At 39.6% G+C, this 19452-nt stretch overlaps 2 protein-coding genes and 1 long non-coding RNA gene across 3 annotated transcripts; 2 read left to right on the plus strand and 1 right to left on the minus strand.

Moving 5' to 3' along the window:
- Positions 1-1616: 1616 nt before the first annotated feature.
- On the plus strand, positions 1617-17863 carry LOC109788725 (organic cation/carnitine transporter 3). The gene is given in 3 exon segments (XM_083061689.1): positions 1617-1958; positions 17120-17217; positions 17219-17863. Coding segments are annotated over 3 exon segments (885 nt in total). The 5' UTR covers positions 1617-1816.
- On the plus strand, positions 2047-3856 carry LOC145950794 (uncharacterized). The gene is made up of 2 exons (XR_014428641.1): positions 2047-2297; positions 3683-3856. It is a non-coding gene; the product is annotated as an uncharacterized LOC145950794 (long non-coding RNA).
- Positions 4434-7016, minus strand: LOC145950729 (uncharacterized). The gene is made up of 6 exons (XM_083062407.1): positions 6433-7016; positions 5919-6263; positions 5702-5828; positions 5293-5571; positions 5105-5209; positions 4434-5010 (listed from the first exon to the last, which is right to left on the minus strand). Exons 1-6 carry the CDS (start codon positions 7014-7016, stop codon positions 4537-4539), a joined length of 1914 nt encoding a protein of 637 aa, XP_082918533.1. The 3' UTR covers positions 4434-4536.
- Positions 17864-19452: the final 1589 nt, after the last annotated feature.

Genomic DNA, 19452 nt, shown 5'->3' on the forward strand with positions numbered 1-19452 from the left:
TACTTTAGGACAATAGAATCGTTTATTGGTAGAGTTGGAGTAGGAAATATCTCCTTTAGAAAATTATTGTCTTCATTATACACCTACAAATAATTAAAAAAAAAAATTGCCAACAACATAATTTTTACACTCTTTTAAATATTCTTTATAATTAATTAAAATTTATTGTAAAATATAAATTTTGGATCTTACGGTAGTTAACGTTTTTTCTCTTAATTTTATAGATTTTAATGAATTATATAATTAATGTGAGTGAGGTATATCAAAGAGTGTGTTGCTATAAATACGGTTACATGTATTATGCCGTTTCTTTCATCTTTTCTTTATTATTAGATGTAGTGTCATAATAAATCGAGATTAATAATAAAATTTAATAAAAAAAAGTAATTGAAATAATTACTATAATTATATTAAAATTCATTTTTAAATAATCTTTGTTTATAGATCATACTTCGATCACTCAAAAAATGAAAAAATAATTTTAAAAAATAGTTAGAAGCTTTGCCATTAAAATACTTTAGCAAACAAAATTTTGGTTCACAATGAATAAGCAGAATATTGGAATTAATTTTTAATAAAAAATACTACCACATGTATTATGCGGCTACTTTCCATTTTTGTTATAATTTTGTATCATTTTAACTTTTTATTTTTTTATTAAAAATACGTATCTTTACTTTTAACTGGTATTTTAGTATGTTTATTTTATAGACCAAATGTCCATTATATATAAATAAAATTTATAATAAATTATATATAAATAAATATTATATTGAATATATAAATTATATCTAAAATTAAAGTCCAAAGATATTTTTCAACATTGATATTATATTTTATATTTCAGATAAATAATTTTCCTTATATTTCAAATAAATAATTTATACTATGACATAAGTCTATTTTTAATTATTGATAATATATTTTAAAATTTTAAAATTTAATTCATAAATAAATAAAAAAATAAATTATAAAAGAAGTTGTAAAAATCTTTAAATATATAAGAAATAATTTCAATGTTCTTACTTCTTAAACATGGTAGACATTCATAGTTAATGTATATAGAAGAGTTTATTTTAAAAAAATATATTAAATTTAATTTATAAATAAAAAATTAAATTAATAAAAAGTTAAAAAAATTAAAATGTTTTCATCAAAAAATAGTTCTTAAAAATATCTCGCACAAAGATAAAAAATTAATTTTTTTCAAATAATTGTAATTAAAAAATATATTAAAAAAAAGTCCCTAAGTGCAAGGATTGGATCCATGCAAAAAAGAGTGGGAGCACATGTTTAAACTACCATTTTACACACGCACGTGCACACACACACATATATATATATATATATATATATATATATATATATATATATATATCCAAAAAAATAATATATTTTTAAAAATAAAAATTATATTATAATAAAATAAACATATATATTTAAATTATCATATGTATAAAATATAAATTTAAAAGAATTGTTCATTTATTTAATATTTATCAAACTTTCAAATGAGATTAATTATTATATATAATAAAGAATACTCATTAATGATGAATTAATTTTTAAAAAAAATTTAATTTTTGATAAAATAAAATTTATATAATATAAAGTATATAATAATAAAATAATAATAACTAAATATTAATATGTACTTACAAATGTGATTATTATCAATCAAATATTATTTTAACAAAACAAGAATCGGATCTAAAAATATTAGATCAACATCCCAATAAAAACTTTGTATATACTTATAAATTCTTGTTTAGCACTCAACTATAATAATGGAACTTTGTTTATATGTTATAGTTACATGTCGTTGCCTGGTATAGCTTATCTCAACAGACATTTGTCATGGAAGTATCTTTATGTGTGGACCTCGGTTCCAGCTATTTGTTATCCTCTCATTGCTTATGTCTTTGTCACCGGGTCTCCAATGTGGCTTCTCATGCAAGGTTTGTTACAAAGATATCTTATTTTTATTTGAAGAAACATACACGTAGAAATATAGCACTTACCAAATTTTCTGCTACTACAAAAATTATTTTGGAACATTAATTGTGTAAAACCCTTTCCCCTCTTTTTCTTCCCTCACTTACTCTAACTCTCTTTCACTCTAAAAACACTCACTTCTCTTTTCCCCTCATTTTCGTGTGGTGATTCTTGGCGACTGAAGGAACAAGTGGGGTGTAAGCTGAATCCTCGAGCTGGTTCTTCTCCTTCCGCTTCAAGGCTTCTCTTCTTCTTCTTCTTCATCATTTCTCCTTCCCGGAAGCTCGGATTTCTTCACCGAGGTAAGGAAAGTTAGTTTTGCTGCGTTTTGGCTGAAATGAGTCTAGGATCTCATTGTGATTGCTGATGATTGATGGTTCTTGGTTGATTTGGTGAACATGGGGTTTTTAGGGAATTTCGGGGTTTGAAGAAATTTTGGGGGTTTTAATGAATTGTGTTTGCATGTTGAAAATGAGACGTTTTTATTGATGTTTGATGAAAATGGAGACTTTTGGCTGGATTGCATGCTGGTTTTCTATTGATTTTTGCAGGTTTTGGGCAAAATTTCAAACTTGGGGAAGTTGCTGCTGAGCTTCGCGCTGGGCGCTGTTCTTCGCGCCGGGCGCGTGACCACCAGGGGGCTCTGTTTAGGCAAGCCCGCCGGGCGAGCTTGAGAATGGGAGCCTCTGGTTGGCCCATGCCGGGCGTGACTTGAGCTGCGCCGGACGCGATATCAATGGTGACATGTTTTGGGTGTTCTAGTGCCGCGCTAGGCGCGCGTTTGGACTCGCTGGGCGCGGAGGCTCCTTGGGAGTCTCTGCCAGAGGGGCGCTGGGCGCAACACGAATTGCACCGGGCGCGAGACCTTGGTAGGTCTCTGCCTTACCCACGCTGGGCGCGGGTTAGGCCACGCTGGGCGCGTGAGACTTTTTGGAGTCTCTGCCTGGACGTGCGCTGGGCGCAAAGCTGAATTGCGCCAGGCGCATGAGAGCCTTGGGCTCTCTGGCTAGGTCATGCCGGGCGCGAGCACTCTTGCGCCGGGCGCGCTGGCCCCTGGTGCTCTCTGGTCGTGCCACGCCGGGCACGACCATGAGTGCGCCGAGCGCGTATGAGGATGAGGTGTTATATGCTGAAATTTGTTGAAAATGTTGCTTTATGCTGAGATGAGCTGAAACCAATGAATATGTTGTGCTGTTTAGATGAAAATACTGATATATGATGTTAAGCTGAAATAGATGTATATTGTTGTGCTGAGCTGGGCTGTAATTGATGATTTTTAAAATGCTGATTTGCTGTGCTGTGTTGTGAGCTGTGTTTGCTGAGCTGTATGATGATTATTAGCCACTATTGTGGTGCTGTTATAGTCGCTATGTCGGTGCTGTTATTAGCCACTATTGTGGTGCTGTTATAGTCGCTATGTCGGTGCTGTTATTAGCCACTATTGTGGTGCTGTTATAGCCGCTATGTCGGTGCTGTTATTAGCCACTATTGTGGTGTTGTTATTGCTGCCAAGCAGTGCTGATATTGTTGAATGATGTTGTGTAGTATAAGTTGTGCTGGTGTGCTGATAGCTGTAGCTGTTTTCTATCATATTGCCATATATGTATATTGATTTCTTTTCACTAGCTTACCCTTTGTTGTCTCCATGATGTTTGGACTGCAATGATCATACTATGTATGGGAGCAGAGCAGGGATAGGTTGGTGGCTGATGGTGAGTCTGTAGCTGACAAACGGAGCTGGTCTTTTAGGATCTTTTGCTGTTTTAGCTACTTAGTGTAGTAGCCTTGGATGTATTTTGTACATTTTAACTCTATCCAGATTTGGATCATGTATATGTATATATTCTAGTCCCTATATGTATACACTTGTTCCTTTCTGTGTGGTGTTTCTAGTATGCTGTGCCGGGTGTAGTGACCAGCTGGGTCGTTACACTTTAGTGGTATCAGAGCAGTCACTACAAGAAAAATCAGCATTATCTACGGAAGAAATCCGTAGATAATGCTAAAAATCCGTAGGTAACTGTTAATTACCTACGGATTACCTACGGAAAAAAATCCGTAGGTAATAAGGTCGTAGATAACGTTACCTACGGATGACTTACCTACAGAAATTTCCGTAGGTAACTTACCTACAGAAATTTTTGTAGGTAACTTACCTACGGAAATTTCCGTAGGTAAGTTACCTACAGAAATTTCCGCAGGTAACTTACCTACGGAAATTTCCGTAGGTAACTTACCTACGGAAATTTCCGTAGGTAACTATCTTCAACAGATTTATAGCATATTGATTGTTCCATACCAATCATTATTCCTGCTCAAAAATATAAATAAAATCACTTTTCAGACTTATATATATGCTTCAGTTAAGCAAATTCAATTAACCACAATATACCACAATATGAAATAAAACATCTTTAAGATCAAAATACCCATAGCAATTATGCATAATTAGTTTCCATGTCATTGTGTAAAATAAGATAATTTTAAAATTGTACATAATAAAATATCAATAAAAATGATCCATAATGTATATAAAAAAAACTAATAGTCATCCCCATAGTGTCCAGTAGGCGGTGGTTGTTGGTCATCGTGGTTGTCATGAGATTGTTGATCCACCTGTTGTTGCAAAATATGTTGTGTATCAGAAGGTAGGAGAGGTAGAACAGCATTGAACAGGGATTGAAACTGGCGTTGCAAGCGTTCATTTTGTTCCCTAGATTGACGAGCCTCCTCCCTAGACTTACGGACTTGCTCTTCCAATTGAATAATTTTCTCTGACTCTTCAGTAGCACGCCCAGAAGATATATTTATCAAGGTATCCACATCCGTCAATGGAGAAGTGACTTTTCCAACCCCGTAAATTCGTCTTTTTTCTGTAATCCCACCTGCAGCAGCAATCCAACTCTTATTGCGGAGTCTTTCTTCCTCAACTGAGTCCATAGGAGACGTTTCAGAACCTCCTGTACAAGATGCGGCCTCAGACCTAGCTTGATTAAATATAGTTTCAAATTGATCCTGTTTCATAAATAAAGATGTTTAGAAGTGACATTTATCAAAGATGATTAAAAGTAAAAAAGAATAAAGCAATAATACAAAAAACATAACTCACATATGTTCGCTTAGATCTGTGGTCGACAAAATCGCCTGTATCCTTCCGTACATGAGTTTGGTGGAACAACTCATCAACATGTGGAAGGCGACCCAACTCTTGTGACTATAATTGTATAAATAGTTAATTAATCATCATATTTTTAAAATTATGTTGAATAAAATATAATAGTTGTTTAATGTAATTACCATCCGGATAGCATGCTCGTGAGGGGTGATGGAGCCACCTGTGTGCAGACTTCCACCTTTCTCAGATGCTCTATTTTTTTGAGCTTGGATACTCTTTGTTTTAAATTCTGGGGCCATCCACTGGGCAATCAAACTTTGCCAAACTGTATCAAACATCCAATCAGGCTTCTTATTTATTTTACGAGCATCCTTGAACATTTCAGAAAGCCTATGAGATGCTTTTGTGTGAAATATCTTTTTTATCTTCTCTTCATGTTCAGGTCTCCATGAAACTTTTTTCTGCATGAACAAAATAAGGAAGTAGTTAAAGCAAACCAAGTAGTTAAAGCAAACCAAGTGCAACAATTGAACACAATAAACTAAATTAATTATATTATATAGTGGTCTCTTCATCCATGTAAAAGTGTACCTTAAAACGCTGAAAGAAGATATCTTTTTGTTCTTCCGTCATTGCACCCCAAGTCATCCATGGCTCAACAAATTGTTGCTTGATAGTCAATGTGATTGCTTTAGATGCTACTCTGCTTGGATAAAACCTAATTAAATTGGAAAAACAAAATTGTTAAATCAATTCAATGATGGGGAAGAAAAAATAGGATTTAGAAAGCAAAAATTATAAGTTTTACCCATCATTACAAGGCTTAATCATTGGAAGAACAGACCCAACTGGTGGATCTTCATTGTTGAATGGTGATGTATCATTGTTGGACACTTGCTCTTCATCTCCAGTAGGAATTTCAACATGCCTGGAGGGTACTGATGTTGGTGATGCATTGTTGCTAGGTTCACAGTGTGAAGCTCTAGAAGAAGGTAATTGATTTTGTTGTTGGGAGCATATGGGTTCAGCATTTTGCCTTTGGGGTAATGGGGATGTATCAATTTGGGTGTTAGGAGGTATGGTTGCAGCATTTTGCCTTTGTGCTTGATCCAGTGTTGCGATCATGATATCTTGGCATATGACAAAACTTGCACTGTAATAATGCACCATCATTTTTTCCATAATCATTGTCATAAAACAACATGCAACCTTGTACACAACAATCTATCCTTCTAGCACTCAGTCCCAATTTTGACACTAATCTTTTAGCGTCATAGTAATTTTTGGGCAAACATCTATTCATAGGAGTCACATCCAACAACATTTTTGTTATAAAATCGACGCATTCATCAGGAACATTCCAATTAGACTTGCATGCTAAAAGTCTTACACACATTGATAACTTAGACTCTGATGATCCCTCATACAATGGACAATTTGCCTCAGATAAAAGATTGTAAAATCTTTGTGCTTCTTCATTCGGAGGCTCTTCCACGTTACTATTTTCCAGTATGTCAAATGCCCCATGTTGCCTAAGAGCATCACACACCATATCATGCATTGAGTTAGAGGTTTCACATTCAGTCGCATTTATACCAATACTTGAACCACCTATGAGATTGTTGTCAACATTCGCCATTTCTTCACCATGATCAGTCCAAATGTAGTAGTTCGACATGAACCCATACTTGAAAAGGTGAAGCCTCACAGTATGAACACCATCAATCTTTGTGGACTGACATTTAGCACATGGACATCTAAGTTTCCCTTCATTAACATAGCTTTGTTGTTGACAAGCTATTGTTATAAACTCTTCAACCCCGTGTACAAAAGATTCCTTTAAACCTCTTCTCCCTGTATACATTCTATCATACATCCATCGACGACTTGCTGGAATAGAATTCATGTTCTGTGTATTTATAACAAATATATTAGAACATGGAGAGACAAAGGTGTTGGAATGGAATTCATCTTCTGGATATTTAAGAATTAAAGAGGAAATGCTGAGCTACAGGGAAAATCACGGCCGTGATTCTAAATCACGCCCGTGATTCTAAATCACGCCCGTGATTCACCAGAGAAAATCACGGCCGTGATTCCCAATCACACCCGTGAACGCCACTGACCCTTCATAGATATGCTCCAGAGAAGATCACGGTCGTGATTCTCAGTCACGGCCGTGATTCACTTCGCGTCCCAGCTTTTTAAGTTTTATGTTTTATTTTTATTTTATCTTTTTAAGGTGGTGGTGGTGTTGAGTAACTTGGCGTTGTGGAGGAAGGTGAGAGGAGCAAAATTGGGACTGTGAATGGAAACAAGTCACGTGAATTTTTAATTTATGTGGATAGAGTGTGGCAAGTGATTTCAATCCAATTGAAGTGATAACTACCACCTACACAACTAGACTAAATGCAGTTCCTAAAATAAAATTCAACTTTATCACTCAGCATTTAAATATAATGATCAAAATGAATGAGGATATAACAAATGAAAATGCATTGTTCCTATGATCAATTAGCTAATACTATTATGCTTTACTTTGTTTGGAAACACTTTCAACAATCAATAAATTACGTTCTTGATGTAAAACACGTAAAAGTTATAACTAGTAACGTTCATTTTGATGTGAAATAAAAATTCAAATACGCACTGTATATATTATGAATAGCTTGACGCAATTATTTGGGGATCTCTGCAGGTTGACTATATATAGTGATTTGATTATGAATACCATTGGTATGTAAGGTCAAACATATATTTAAAATAGTTCTTCATTGAATTTCTTTGCAAAATACCGTATGAATGAGGTTATGAAGAATTTGCATGTGTTTTTAAGGCAAATTCCATGTGGCCTCATACAAAAGGAGACGTGCTTTCTTGCTTCAGTATAAGAGATGTCATTGATGAAAGAGTCACTGAATGTCTAAAGCTCTATGCCACCACACTTATTAAACTCATATAGTTTAATTTATATTATATTTTGTTGCATTAAATAGCTTACCATGTGCATGCAGAATCTCACACGGCCAATAAAGTTCCAGCTAATACAAGCTCAGTGCTTTCCTTAATTCCACCGTGCGCCAAGGTTGCAAACTGCAGTGAGTAAAATAACAATTAAATATATGTGAAATACAAAGGCCTTTCAATCTACAATCAGTCACCTGCTGGAAAATAGTGATTTCCCATTAAATTAACACAAAAACATTGCTCAACAGGGGAGAATAATAATCCCTAGCTAGCTTGATCACCTCCTTAATTCACTAACTCACTCTATAATCCTATTCTATGTAACCCTTCAAGTGAATAGAGAAACGACATTTTATGCCCATGTGTTTTTCTGCCACTGCAACCCAAAACTTCACTGATTACTCTCTGCTTATATCAGACCTACCCATCTCACAACTCCAAAAGAAGACAAAGCCCACCAACTGCCTTTAAGACCCTCACTCTTATACTCATATAGGACCCCATTTACCTTACATATATTAATTATTCTCTTTCCTTCCCAATTACATGCAAAATTAGTTTCAGTTTCATATGTACGATTCACAATATTTTCAAATTAGAATCATAATTTTATCTCACTAATATATATATACTGAGATATGTAAATATATATTATTAAAACAAAACTTTAATTTTAATAAAAAAAATAACATTAACCATATCTATAGAACTGTACTTAAGTTATTGAGAGAAAATTGAACACTTAAATCTATGATAGGAAATATCATACGCCCCTCCTTTCAAATCATTAAGGCGATCTCCATTCTTTAGCCTACAAGAGAATTGAAATGTTGGGTGTGGCCTAAGTTTTTCACTATGTATTTATGTTTGTGTGAAAGCTACATCTGAATGACCATGCTAGGTACAAATGCTCATTTAAGTCAAAAGGGTGTTCCATATATGTGACCACTTGGTTTCTCCACTCCCCTGGATAAATATAATGCTCGAGTAGCTACCCCTGAAATTGAATATCTATATAATCCACCTCCATTAAAACTTAAAATAAAAATTTTACTATTTTATTTTAAAATTAATTAAAGCGCATCAATGAAGAAAAAACAATGATTAAAAAAGAGGGAGGGATACAGCTGCTGTCTTGAATCAGACACGACAAGCTGGTGCTGGAAATAAGGAGCAACATTATGTTGCTGGAAAAGGCACAAAAGAGGTGCCTTCAGCTACTGCTCCACTCGGTGAGGAGGTGGAAAAGGCTGCTGTCATCAAGCACGCAACAGGAGCACACGTAGCAGCTGATGTATCAAGCGGTGTCGCCACAATTTACAAAGCGGTGCCGCCACTAAAGCCGTAGTTCCAACTGCTGCTGCGTCAGACCAAGCTGCTGCTGTTTTGGAACAAGAGATAGCCACAAAAAATGCAACAGCTGAAGCAAATGCATTCAGCAAAGTTGGTCCAGTAGCCAGTTCAACAGCCCACTCAGTAGGTATACTTAACATCACAGTACAAAGACAGATGCAAAAGGAACAACTCAAAAGAAAAAGAAATCAGAAAATCGAAAATCGTCGATACCACTAAAAAGAAAAAGAGATAGCCGTATGAAAGAGGAAGATACCACTAAATCGTCGCTCCTGGAAATATGAAAGTGCGTCTCGTCGGAGCAGGCAAATCGCAACCCGATATAGCGTCGTCCACTGCAGCGATTGAATGGACCAGTGCGTTTTGTTGCTCCTCCAAGGACCTTCGTTGCTCCTCCAAGGACCGTCGCTCCTCTAAAGACCGTCGCTCCTCTAAAGACCGTAGGCAACCCGTTTGGCAAAGCGTTTCGTCTCATGTCTTCAGCAACCCCTAATACAATGTAGGTTAAACGCAGCGTTTTTTTTGTTTTAGTTACCTACGGAATTTTTTCCGTAGAAACTTTACCTACGGAAAAAATTCCGTAGGTAACACTCTGTAGATAATTAAAAATTACCTACGGAATTTTTTCCGTAGGTAATATTCCGTAGATAACTAAAAATTACCTACGGAAAAAATTCCGTAGGTAATATTCCGTAGGTAATAACATTTTTTCTTGTAGTGAGTTCGAGTCTAGTGGACCCTCTGTGGGGGTGGTTCCTTTAGGCTTTGTTGTGCTGAGCTCTGTGTTGTGTTGTCTTGCTGTGTTGTTTGCTATGCTGATTGCTGTAATGTTTTGTTGTGTTGTTGATTGTGGTTTGGTTTAGTTATTGTATACTAAAGATGCTGTTACTTTTGTAGATAATGACTAGAACCAACGAGCAGATAACCCGAGCCATGGAGATGATGGTTATGGCTATGCAACAGCAAAATCCCTATTTTGCTAGAGCGGAGGCTGATAGAGCTGCAGCTGGTGCAGCAAGGCCCACGGGGTCACAGGAGAGTCGGGACCTAGCTGAGTTCCGGAAGTGCCATCCTCCTCAATTCAAGGGAGATGCAGATCCATAAGTGGCTGACCACTAGATTTGTGAGCTGGAGAAAATCTTTATCATGCTGGGATGTTCTCAAGAAAGGAGGCTGACATATGCTGTGTACATGCTGGTTGGGAAGGCCGAGCATTGGTAGAGGGGTACCCATCACATGCTGACCGCTAGAGGAGTGGTTGTTGACTGGGAATGCTTCAGGAGGGTGTTCTTGGAGAAGTATTTCCCTGAGAGTGTGAGGCATGCCAAGGAAGCTGAGTTCATGCGGTTACACCAAGGAGGGATGACAGTTTCTGAGTATGCGATGAGATTCGAGCACCTGGCTCGTTTCTATTCGCAAGGTATAGTTGAGGCCTGGAAATGCCGGAAGTTTGCTGAGGGTCTGAAATATGAGCTGAAGAGGGTGGTGGTGCCTATGGCCATCACTGAGTTTCCAGCCTTAGTGGAGAAGGCGAAGGTTGTTGAGCAGTTGGAAGGTGGTAACCCTGGAGTGAAGATTGCTGAAGGACCAGCTGGGTCCAAGAAAGGAAGGAATTAGAGGAAGCCGTATGATAGGCCCCAACCACAACAGGGGGTCCTGTCATTAGACAACCTTCTGGTGCTGCTGGTGGAGGGAGACAGGGTGGAGGTGCCACTCTGAGATGTTATAGGTGTGCTGGACCCCACGTTGTCAGGGATTGTCCACACACTGAGAGTCGTTGTTTTCGATGCCATCAGATGGGCCATGAGTCGGCCAACTGTCCTGCAAGGGACAAACCAGAGAGGGGTGATGCTCAGAGGGGTGGTGCCCAGAGAGGTGATACTCAGAGGGGTAACAGACCCACTACAGCTGGTAGAGTCTTTGCTTTGACTGGGGCTGAAGCTTCTACTTCCTCAGATCTTGTGAAGGGGAAGGGTAGAGCTACTGGTAAGGATGTGATGTTCTGGTGCTTCTCATTCATTTATATCATATGCTTGTGCTGCTATGCTGGGTGTGCCTGTGTGTGATTTGGGATTGAGACTGTTAGTGTCGACGCCCGCTTCTGCTTCGGTAGTTGCTTCTGAGCTATGTGCTGGCTGTCCAATTGTTGTGAATGAGAAGAAGTATAAGGTGAACTTGATTTGTTTACCTTTGGTGGATATTGACATAATCTTAGGGATGGATTGGTTGTCTGCCAATCGCATCCTTATAGATTGTGCCAATAGGAGGCTAATTTTTCCTCAGGTGGAGGATGAGCTGTTGATTTCAGCTGGCCAAGTTGAGTCATTGTTGAGCAATGGAGCAGAGTGCTGTCTTCTACTTACTACGTTGAGTGTTGAGACCGAGAAGGTCATTGCTGAAATTGATGTGGTGCGGGATTTTGCTGAGGTGTTCCCGGATGAGGTGCCTGGGTTGCCTCCTGTTAGGGAGATGGAGTTTAGCATTGACTTGGTTCCAGGTGCAGGGCTAGTGTCGGTGGCTCCCTATAGGATGGCTCCTGCTGAGCTGGTTGAGCTGAAGGGTCAATTGGAGGACCTGCTGGAGAAGTAGTTTGTGCGGCTGAGTGTATCGTCGTGGGGTGCTCCTGTGCTGTTGGTGAAAAAGAAGGATGGAGGTAGTCGACTGTGTGTTGATTACCGGCAGTTGAACAAGTTGACCATTAAGAATAAATATCCACTTCCTCGGATAGATGACTTGATGGATCAACTGAGGGAAGCATCTGTTTTCTCGAAAATTGACTTGAGGTCAGGCTATCACCAGATTAGGGTGAAGGAAGGTGACATACCGAAGACTACTTTCAGGACTAGGTATGGTCACTACGAGTATGTTGTGATGCCGTTTGGTGTGACCAACACCCCTGCAGTGTTCATGGATTACATGAACAGGATCTTCCGGCCGTTCTTGGATAAGTTTGTTGTGGTGTTCATTGATGACATCTTGATTTATTCAAGGACCCGGGAAGAGCATGGAGAGCACTTGAGGGTGGTGTTGGAGATTTTGAAGGCGAAGCAGCTGTACGCTAAGCTTTCAAAATGTGAGTTCTGGTTGGGCGAGGTGAATTCTTGGGGCATGTGATCTCAGTTGAGGGGATTGTTGTTGATCCGGCTAAAGTGGAGTCGGTGTTGCAGTGGGAGCATCCAAGAACTGTCACTGATATTAGGAGTTTTGTGGGTTTGGCGGGTTACTATAGGAGGTTCATAGAGGGATTCTCAAAAATAGTGGCGCCTTTAACCCAACTGACGAGGAAGGAGCAGCCGTTCATTTGGACAGATGCCTGTGAGCGGAGTTTTGATGAGCTGAAGAGGAGGTTGACTACTTCTCTTGTGCTGGTGTTGCTAGATTCTGGTGAGCCCTTTGATGTGTACTGCGATGCTTCTCACCAGGGTCTGGGGTGCGTGCTGATGCAAAACAGGAAAGTGGTGGCGTATGCTTCAAGGCAATTGAAGACTCATGAGAGGAATTATCCCACTCATGACTTGGAGTTGGCAGCTGTGGTGTTTTCCTTGAAGATATAGAGACATTACTTGTATGGTGTTCGGTTCAGCGTCTTCAGTGATCACAAGAGTCTGAAGTACTTGTTTGATCAGAAGGATCTGAACATGAGGCAGAGGCGGTGGATGGAGTTTTTGAAGGATTATGATTTCCAGTTGATGTATCATCCTGGTAAGGCCAATGTTGTGGCGGATGCGCTGAGTAGGAAATCCATCCACATGTCTAGTATGATGGTGAGGGAGCTGGAGCTGGTTGAGGAGTTCAGAGATCTGAACCTCTATGTGGAGTTAGCTCAGGATCACATTAGTTGTGGGATGGTTACCATAACTAATGAGTTCCTGAGGCAGGTTGGACTTAAGCAGTTGCAAGATGTGGAGCTGGTGAAACTTCTTGGTTTGCTAGGTACCGAGAAGGCTGTTGGTTTTGAGCTGGGAGAAGATGGAATCTTGAGGTTCAAGGGCAGAATTTGCCTACCTCAAGATGCTGAGCTGAAGAGAGCTGTATTGGAGGAAGGCCACAAGAGCAGACTTAGCATACATCCAGGTATGACTAAGATGTACCAAGACCTCAAGAAGACTTTCTGGTGGTCAGGTATGAAGAGGGAGATAGCTGAATATGTGGCGGCCTGTCTGACGTGTCAGAAGGCGAAGGTGGAGCATCATAAGTCGAGTGAGTTGATGCAGTAGATGGAGATCCCAGAGTTGAAGTGGGATAGCATTACTATGGATTTCATTGTGGGGTTACCTACGTCAGCTAGGAATAGTGATGCTATCTGGGTGATTGTTGATCGGTTGACCAAGTGTGCGCATTTCTTACCTGTCAACATCAGGTGGTCCTTGGAGAAGCTGACACAGGTGTATGTGAGGGAGATAGTACGGTTGCACGAGGTGCCTTCCAGTATTATTTTCGACCGAGATCCGAGGTTCACTTCCAGATTTTGGCAGAGTCTACATCAAGCCCTAGGCACGAAGCTGAAGCTGAGTTCTGCTTATCATCCACAGACGGATGGTCAGTCAGAGAGGACAATCCAGTCCTTGGAGGATTTGCTGAGGGCTTGTGTGTTAGACCACTTGGGTAGCTAGGAGGAGGTCCTACCGCTGGTTGAGTTCACTTACAATAATAGCTTTCATGCTAGTATTGGGATGGCGCCTTTTGAAGCCTTGTATGGCAGGAGATGTAGGACTCCTCTATGCTGGTATCAAGATGGTGAATTAGTGGTTGTGGGACCGGAGTTAGTCCTACAGACTACTGAGAAGGTGAAGCTGATTCAGGAGAGGATGAAGACTGCTCAGAGCAGGCAGAAATCATATGCTGACAAAAGGCGTAAGCCTTTGGAGTTTGCTGAAGGGGAACGTGTATTTCTGAAGGTGACTCCGACTTCTAGTGTGGGTAGAGCACTGAAGGCAAGGAAGTTGACACCGAGGTTTGTGGGTCCCCATCAGATCATATAGTGTGTGGGTCCAGTTGCTTACCGGTTGGCCTTGCCACCGTCTCTTTCAAACCTACACGATGTGTTTCATGTATCCCAGCTAAGGAAGTATGTGCATGACCCGAGTCATGTGGTGGAGCTGGATGATGTACAAGTAAAGCAGAACCTGACTTTTGAGAAGTTGCCAGTAGCTGTGGTCGATCATAAGTTGAAGGAGTTAAGGGGCAAGTCCATTGCTCTAATAAAGGTGTTGTGGGATGCAGCTACTGGTGAGGCTACTTGGGAGGTGGAGCAGCAGTGCAGGGAGCAATTTCCGTTTCTATTTCCAAGTAAGTCGGTTTTCGGGGACGAAAACTCTTATTGTTGGGGAGGTTGTAAAACCCTTTCCCCTTTTTTCCTTCCCTCACTTACTCTAACTCTCTTTCACTCTAAAAACACTCACTTCTCTTTTCCCCTCCTTTTCGTGTGGTGATTCTTAGCGACTGAAGGTACAAGTGGGGTGTAAGCTGAATCCTCGAGCTGGTTCTTCTCCTTCTGCTTCAAGGCTTCTCTTCTTCTTCTTCTTCATCATTTCTCCTTCCTGGAAGCTCGGATTTCTTCACCAAGGTAAGGGAAGTTAGTTTTGCTGCGTTTTGGCTGAAATGAGTCTAGGATCTCATTGTGATTGCTGATGATTGATGGTTCTTAGCTGATTTGGTGAAAATGGGGATTTTGGGGGATTTTGGGGTTTGAAGAAATTTTGGGGTTTTTAATGAATTATGTTTGCATGTTGAAAATGAGACGTTTTTATTGATGTTTGATGAAAATGGAGACTTTTGGCTGGATTGCATGCTGGTTTTCTGTTGATTTTTGCAGGTTTTGGGCAAATTTTCAAACTTGGGGAAGTTGCTGCTGAGCTTCGCGCTGGGCGCTATTCTTCGCGTCGGGCGCATGACCACCAGGGGGCTCTATTTAGGCAAGCCGCCGGGCGTAAGGGTGTGTGCGCCAGGCGAGCTTGAGAATGGGAGCCTCTAGTTGGCCCATGCCGGGCGTGACTTGAGCTGCACCGGGCGCGATATCAATGGTGACATGTTTTGGGTGTTCTGGTGCCGCGCTAGGCACGTGTTTCGACTCGCTGGGCGCGGAGGCTCCTTGGGAGTCTCTGCCAGAGGGGTGCTGGGCGCAATACGAATTGCGTCGGGCGCGAGACCTTGGTAGGTCTCTGCCTTACCCACGCTGGGCGCGTGAGACTCTTTGGAGTTCTGCCTGGACATGCGCTGGGCGCAAAGCTGAATTGCACCGAGCGCGTATGAGGATGAGGTGTTATATGTTGAAATTTGCTGAAAAATGCTGCTTTATGCTGAGATGAGCTGAAACCAATGAATATGCTGTGCTGTTTAGATGAAAATGCTGATATATGATGTTAAGCTGAAATAGATGTATATTGCTGTGCTGTGCTGGGCTGTAATTGATGATTTTTAAAATGCTGATTTGCTGTGCTGTGTTTGCTAAGCTGTATGATGATTATTAGCCACTATTGTGGTGCTGTTATAGCCGCTATGTCGATGTTGTTATTAGCCACTATTGTGGTGCTGTTATAGCTGTTATGTCGGTGCTGTTATTAGCCACTATTGTGGTGCTGTTATAGCCGCTATGTCGGTGCTGTTATTAGCCACTATTGTGGTGCTGTTATAGCCGCTATGTCGGTGCTGTTATAGCTGCTATGTCGGTGTTGTTATTAGCCACTATTGTGGTGCTGTTATAGCCGCTATGTCGGTGCTGTTATTAGCCACTATTGTGGTGCTGTTATTGCTGCTAAGCAGTGCTAATATTGTTGAATGCTGTGGTGTAGTATAAGTTGTGCTGGTGTGCTGATAGTTGTAGCTGTTTTCTATCATATTGCCATATATGTATATTGATTTCTTTTCACTAGCTTACCCTTTGTTGTCTCCATGATGTTTGGACTGCAATGATCATACTATGTATGGGACCAGAACAGGGATAAGTTGGTGGCTGATGGTGAGTCTGTAGCTGACAGACAGAGCTGGTCTTTTAGGATCTTTTGTTGTTTTAGCTACTTAGTGTAGTAGCCTTGGATGTATTTTGTATACTTTAACTCTATCCAGATTTGAATCATGTATATGTATATATTCTAGACCCTATATGTATACACTTGTTCCTTTCTGTGTGGTGTTTCTAGTGTGTTGTGCCGAGTGTAGTGACCAGCAGGGTCGTTACAAATTGTGTTCTCTTCGTTCGGTTTGTTGCACAATTGATGTAGCACGTCAATATACATAGAGAGAGTGGTCCATCAAATTAAAATAGCAGCAGGGTAAATTTTTTCTTCTTAAAGACATTCCTTTACATGCTTCCATCCATACTTTTTTATACTAGTCTCAAGGTTTAATTATTGTTTCACTCTTTATAATTTCATAAATTTTTCCTCAGCCTTTATAATTAAAAATATTTTATTTTAATTTTTAATAAATACAATTTTTTGTCCTTTTTAATTTTTATCATCTATTTTTATAAGAACAAAAAGTAAAATTTATGATATTATAGATAATAAATGAAAATAAAAGTAATATATAATGATTAAAATAAAATATTTTTAATTATAAAGATTAAAAAATAAAGTTGATAAAGTTATAACGATTAAAAAAAATAACTAAATTTTGTTTTAATTTAGATTTTATTTACATTATTTTGATAATAAATATATTAATTTTTGTATTTTTGTTTTTAACAAGGTCGAGTGGAAGAAGCAATGACAATGCTTAAAGTAGTATCAGAAAATGGTGATAATTTATGTTCAAGTGATCTACCACTAGAAGTGGAAGCTGCTAACACAAACGGCTTCATTGTCTGAACTGTATTCATCAATAGCAACGTTGTTCAAAACAAGTTGGGCTCTTAAACGAATGGTGGGAGTTATGGTGGTTGGTTTTGGCATTGGAATAGTTTATTATGGCACGCCACTAGCAGTGGGAAACTTGGACTGTAACATATACCTGGTCGTTGTGTATAACGCCTTGATGGAAATACTCTCTTGCGTAGTGACCTATTTCTTGGGAAATTTCAAGAGAAAGTTATCCATTTTTGCGCTCTCACTAGGAAGTGGGGTGTGTTGCATAATGTGTGTTGTTGTGGCACCTGTTAAGGTGTGGTTAGCGGTGGCATCGTTTTTCTGTGTTTGCATGGCTCGCAACGTGTTTTTTATATACATTGTAGAGCTGTTTCCGACCCGTGTGAGGAACACTGCAATGTCGATAGCGAGACAGGCTATGGTGTTTGGTTGCATATTCAGCCCATTTCTGATATCTGCGGGGAGGAAGAACCACGTTTTCTCTTATGACGTGTTTGGAGTCGTTATAATTTGTTCCACTTTTGTGTTGTTCTGTTTTCCTGAGACAATAGGAATGGCTCTTTCTGATACCATGGATCAACAGAAAAACAAGGAAACGTCCATCTGTGACAACGAGGGCTATTTATGATCAATGTTTTGTTTTTTTAAGATTTCTTCTGCACTTCCATGCCTCAGAAGTAGCCTGTGAATAAAAACAAGCCAAGTGTTCGAACCTCATCGCATATTCCGATACAGACAACCCACTCTGGTGTAACCGCAGGAACTCAGCCTCCTTGGCGTGCCTTACACTCTCCGAAAAGTACTTCTCCATGAATACCGTCCTGAAGCACTCCCAGTCAACTGCAACTCCTCTAGTAGCAAGCATCTGATAAGTGCTTCCCCACCAATGCTCGGCCTCTCCCACAAGCATATACACAGCATATGCTAACCTCCTCTCTGGAGGACATCCCAGGACAGTAAAGATCTTCTCCAGCTCACGGATCCAGCGGTCAGCTACCTATGGATCCGCATCTCCTGCAAACTGTGGAGGATTACACTTCCGGAACTCAGCAAGATCCCAGCTTTCCTGTGACCCTGTAAGTCTTGCTGCACCAGCTGCAGCTCTCTCAGCCTCCATCCTAGCAAAATAGGCATTTTGCTGTTGCATAGCCATAGCCATCATCTCTATGGCACGGGCTATCTGTTCGTTGGTCCTAGTCATCGTCTACAAAAAAAAGGAACAACATCTTTAGTATACTACCATTCAACCCAACTACAATTAACAACACAATAATTCATCACATCAGTCAACACAGCAAACAACACAATAGGATCACACAACACAGAGTTAACACAACAAAAGCCTAAAGGGACCACCCCCAAAGAGTGTCCTCTAGACTCGACCTGCTCTGATACCACTAAAGTGTAATGACCCGGCTGGTCACTACACTCACAACCACAGCACACCCGAAACACTAGACAGAATAGAACGAGTATATAAATATAGGATATAGAATATAAATATATACAATGTCCCAATCCGGCTAGAGTTAGAATGTACAAACAAAATACAACCAAAGTAGCCAGATAGTGGCCCAACAACAAGACATCAGCCAAACAGGACTCCTCCCTTTGCCAACTGCAGACTTGCCACTATCACCAGTCTAACCCTGCTCTGCTCCCATACATAGTATGATCATCGCAGTCCAAACCACATGGAAACAACAAAGGGTAAGCTAGTGAAAAGAAATAACATACATATATATAAATATATGAATAGTAAATAGCTACCCCTATCAACACATCAAATCAACTCATCAATCAACTTAACAAAATCAGTTTAAAATCCCACAACATTCAGCAATAACAGCAACATCTCACATCATCAGTATACAACTCATCGATTTTACAGTATAATCAGCAATAAGCACACAATGCGTCATCACGCATATCACCTCGGAGATCTCCTACAACACCTCAACCTTTCGGCCTACAACATCCAAAAGCAACACACAGTGCAACACAACTGTTCAGCTCAGCATATCAACTTACAACAATATACAACTAATACAGCTCAACATATCAACTTACAACACAACACTACTCAGCAACATACAACACAACTCAACTCTTCATCATACAACACAACTTAACTTGTCAACATACAACACAACTCAACATCATCAACTTCATTATCTACTAGTCACCCCATCATATTCATTTCAACTCAACTTAGCA

Source organism: Cajanus cajan, chromosome 8 (assembly GCF_000230855.2).
Source record: "Cajanus cajan strain Asha chromosome 8, NIPB_CcT2T_4, whole genome shotgun sequence".
Classification (NCBI taxonomy): domain Eukaryota; kingdom Viridiplantae; phylum Streptophyta; class Magnoliopsida; order Fabales; family Fabaceae; genus Cajanus; species Cajanus cajan.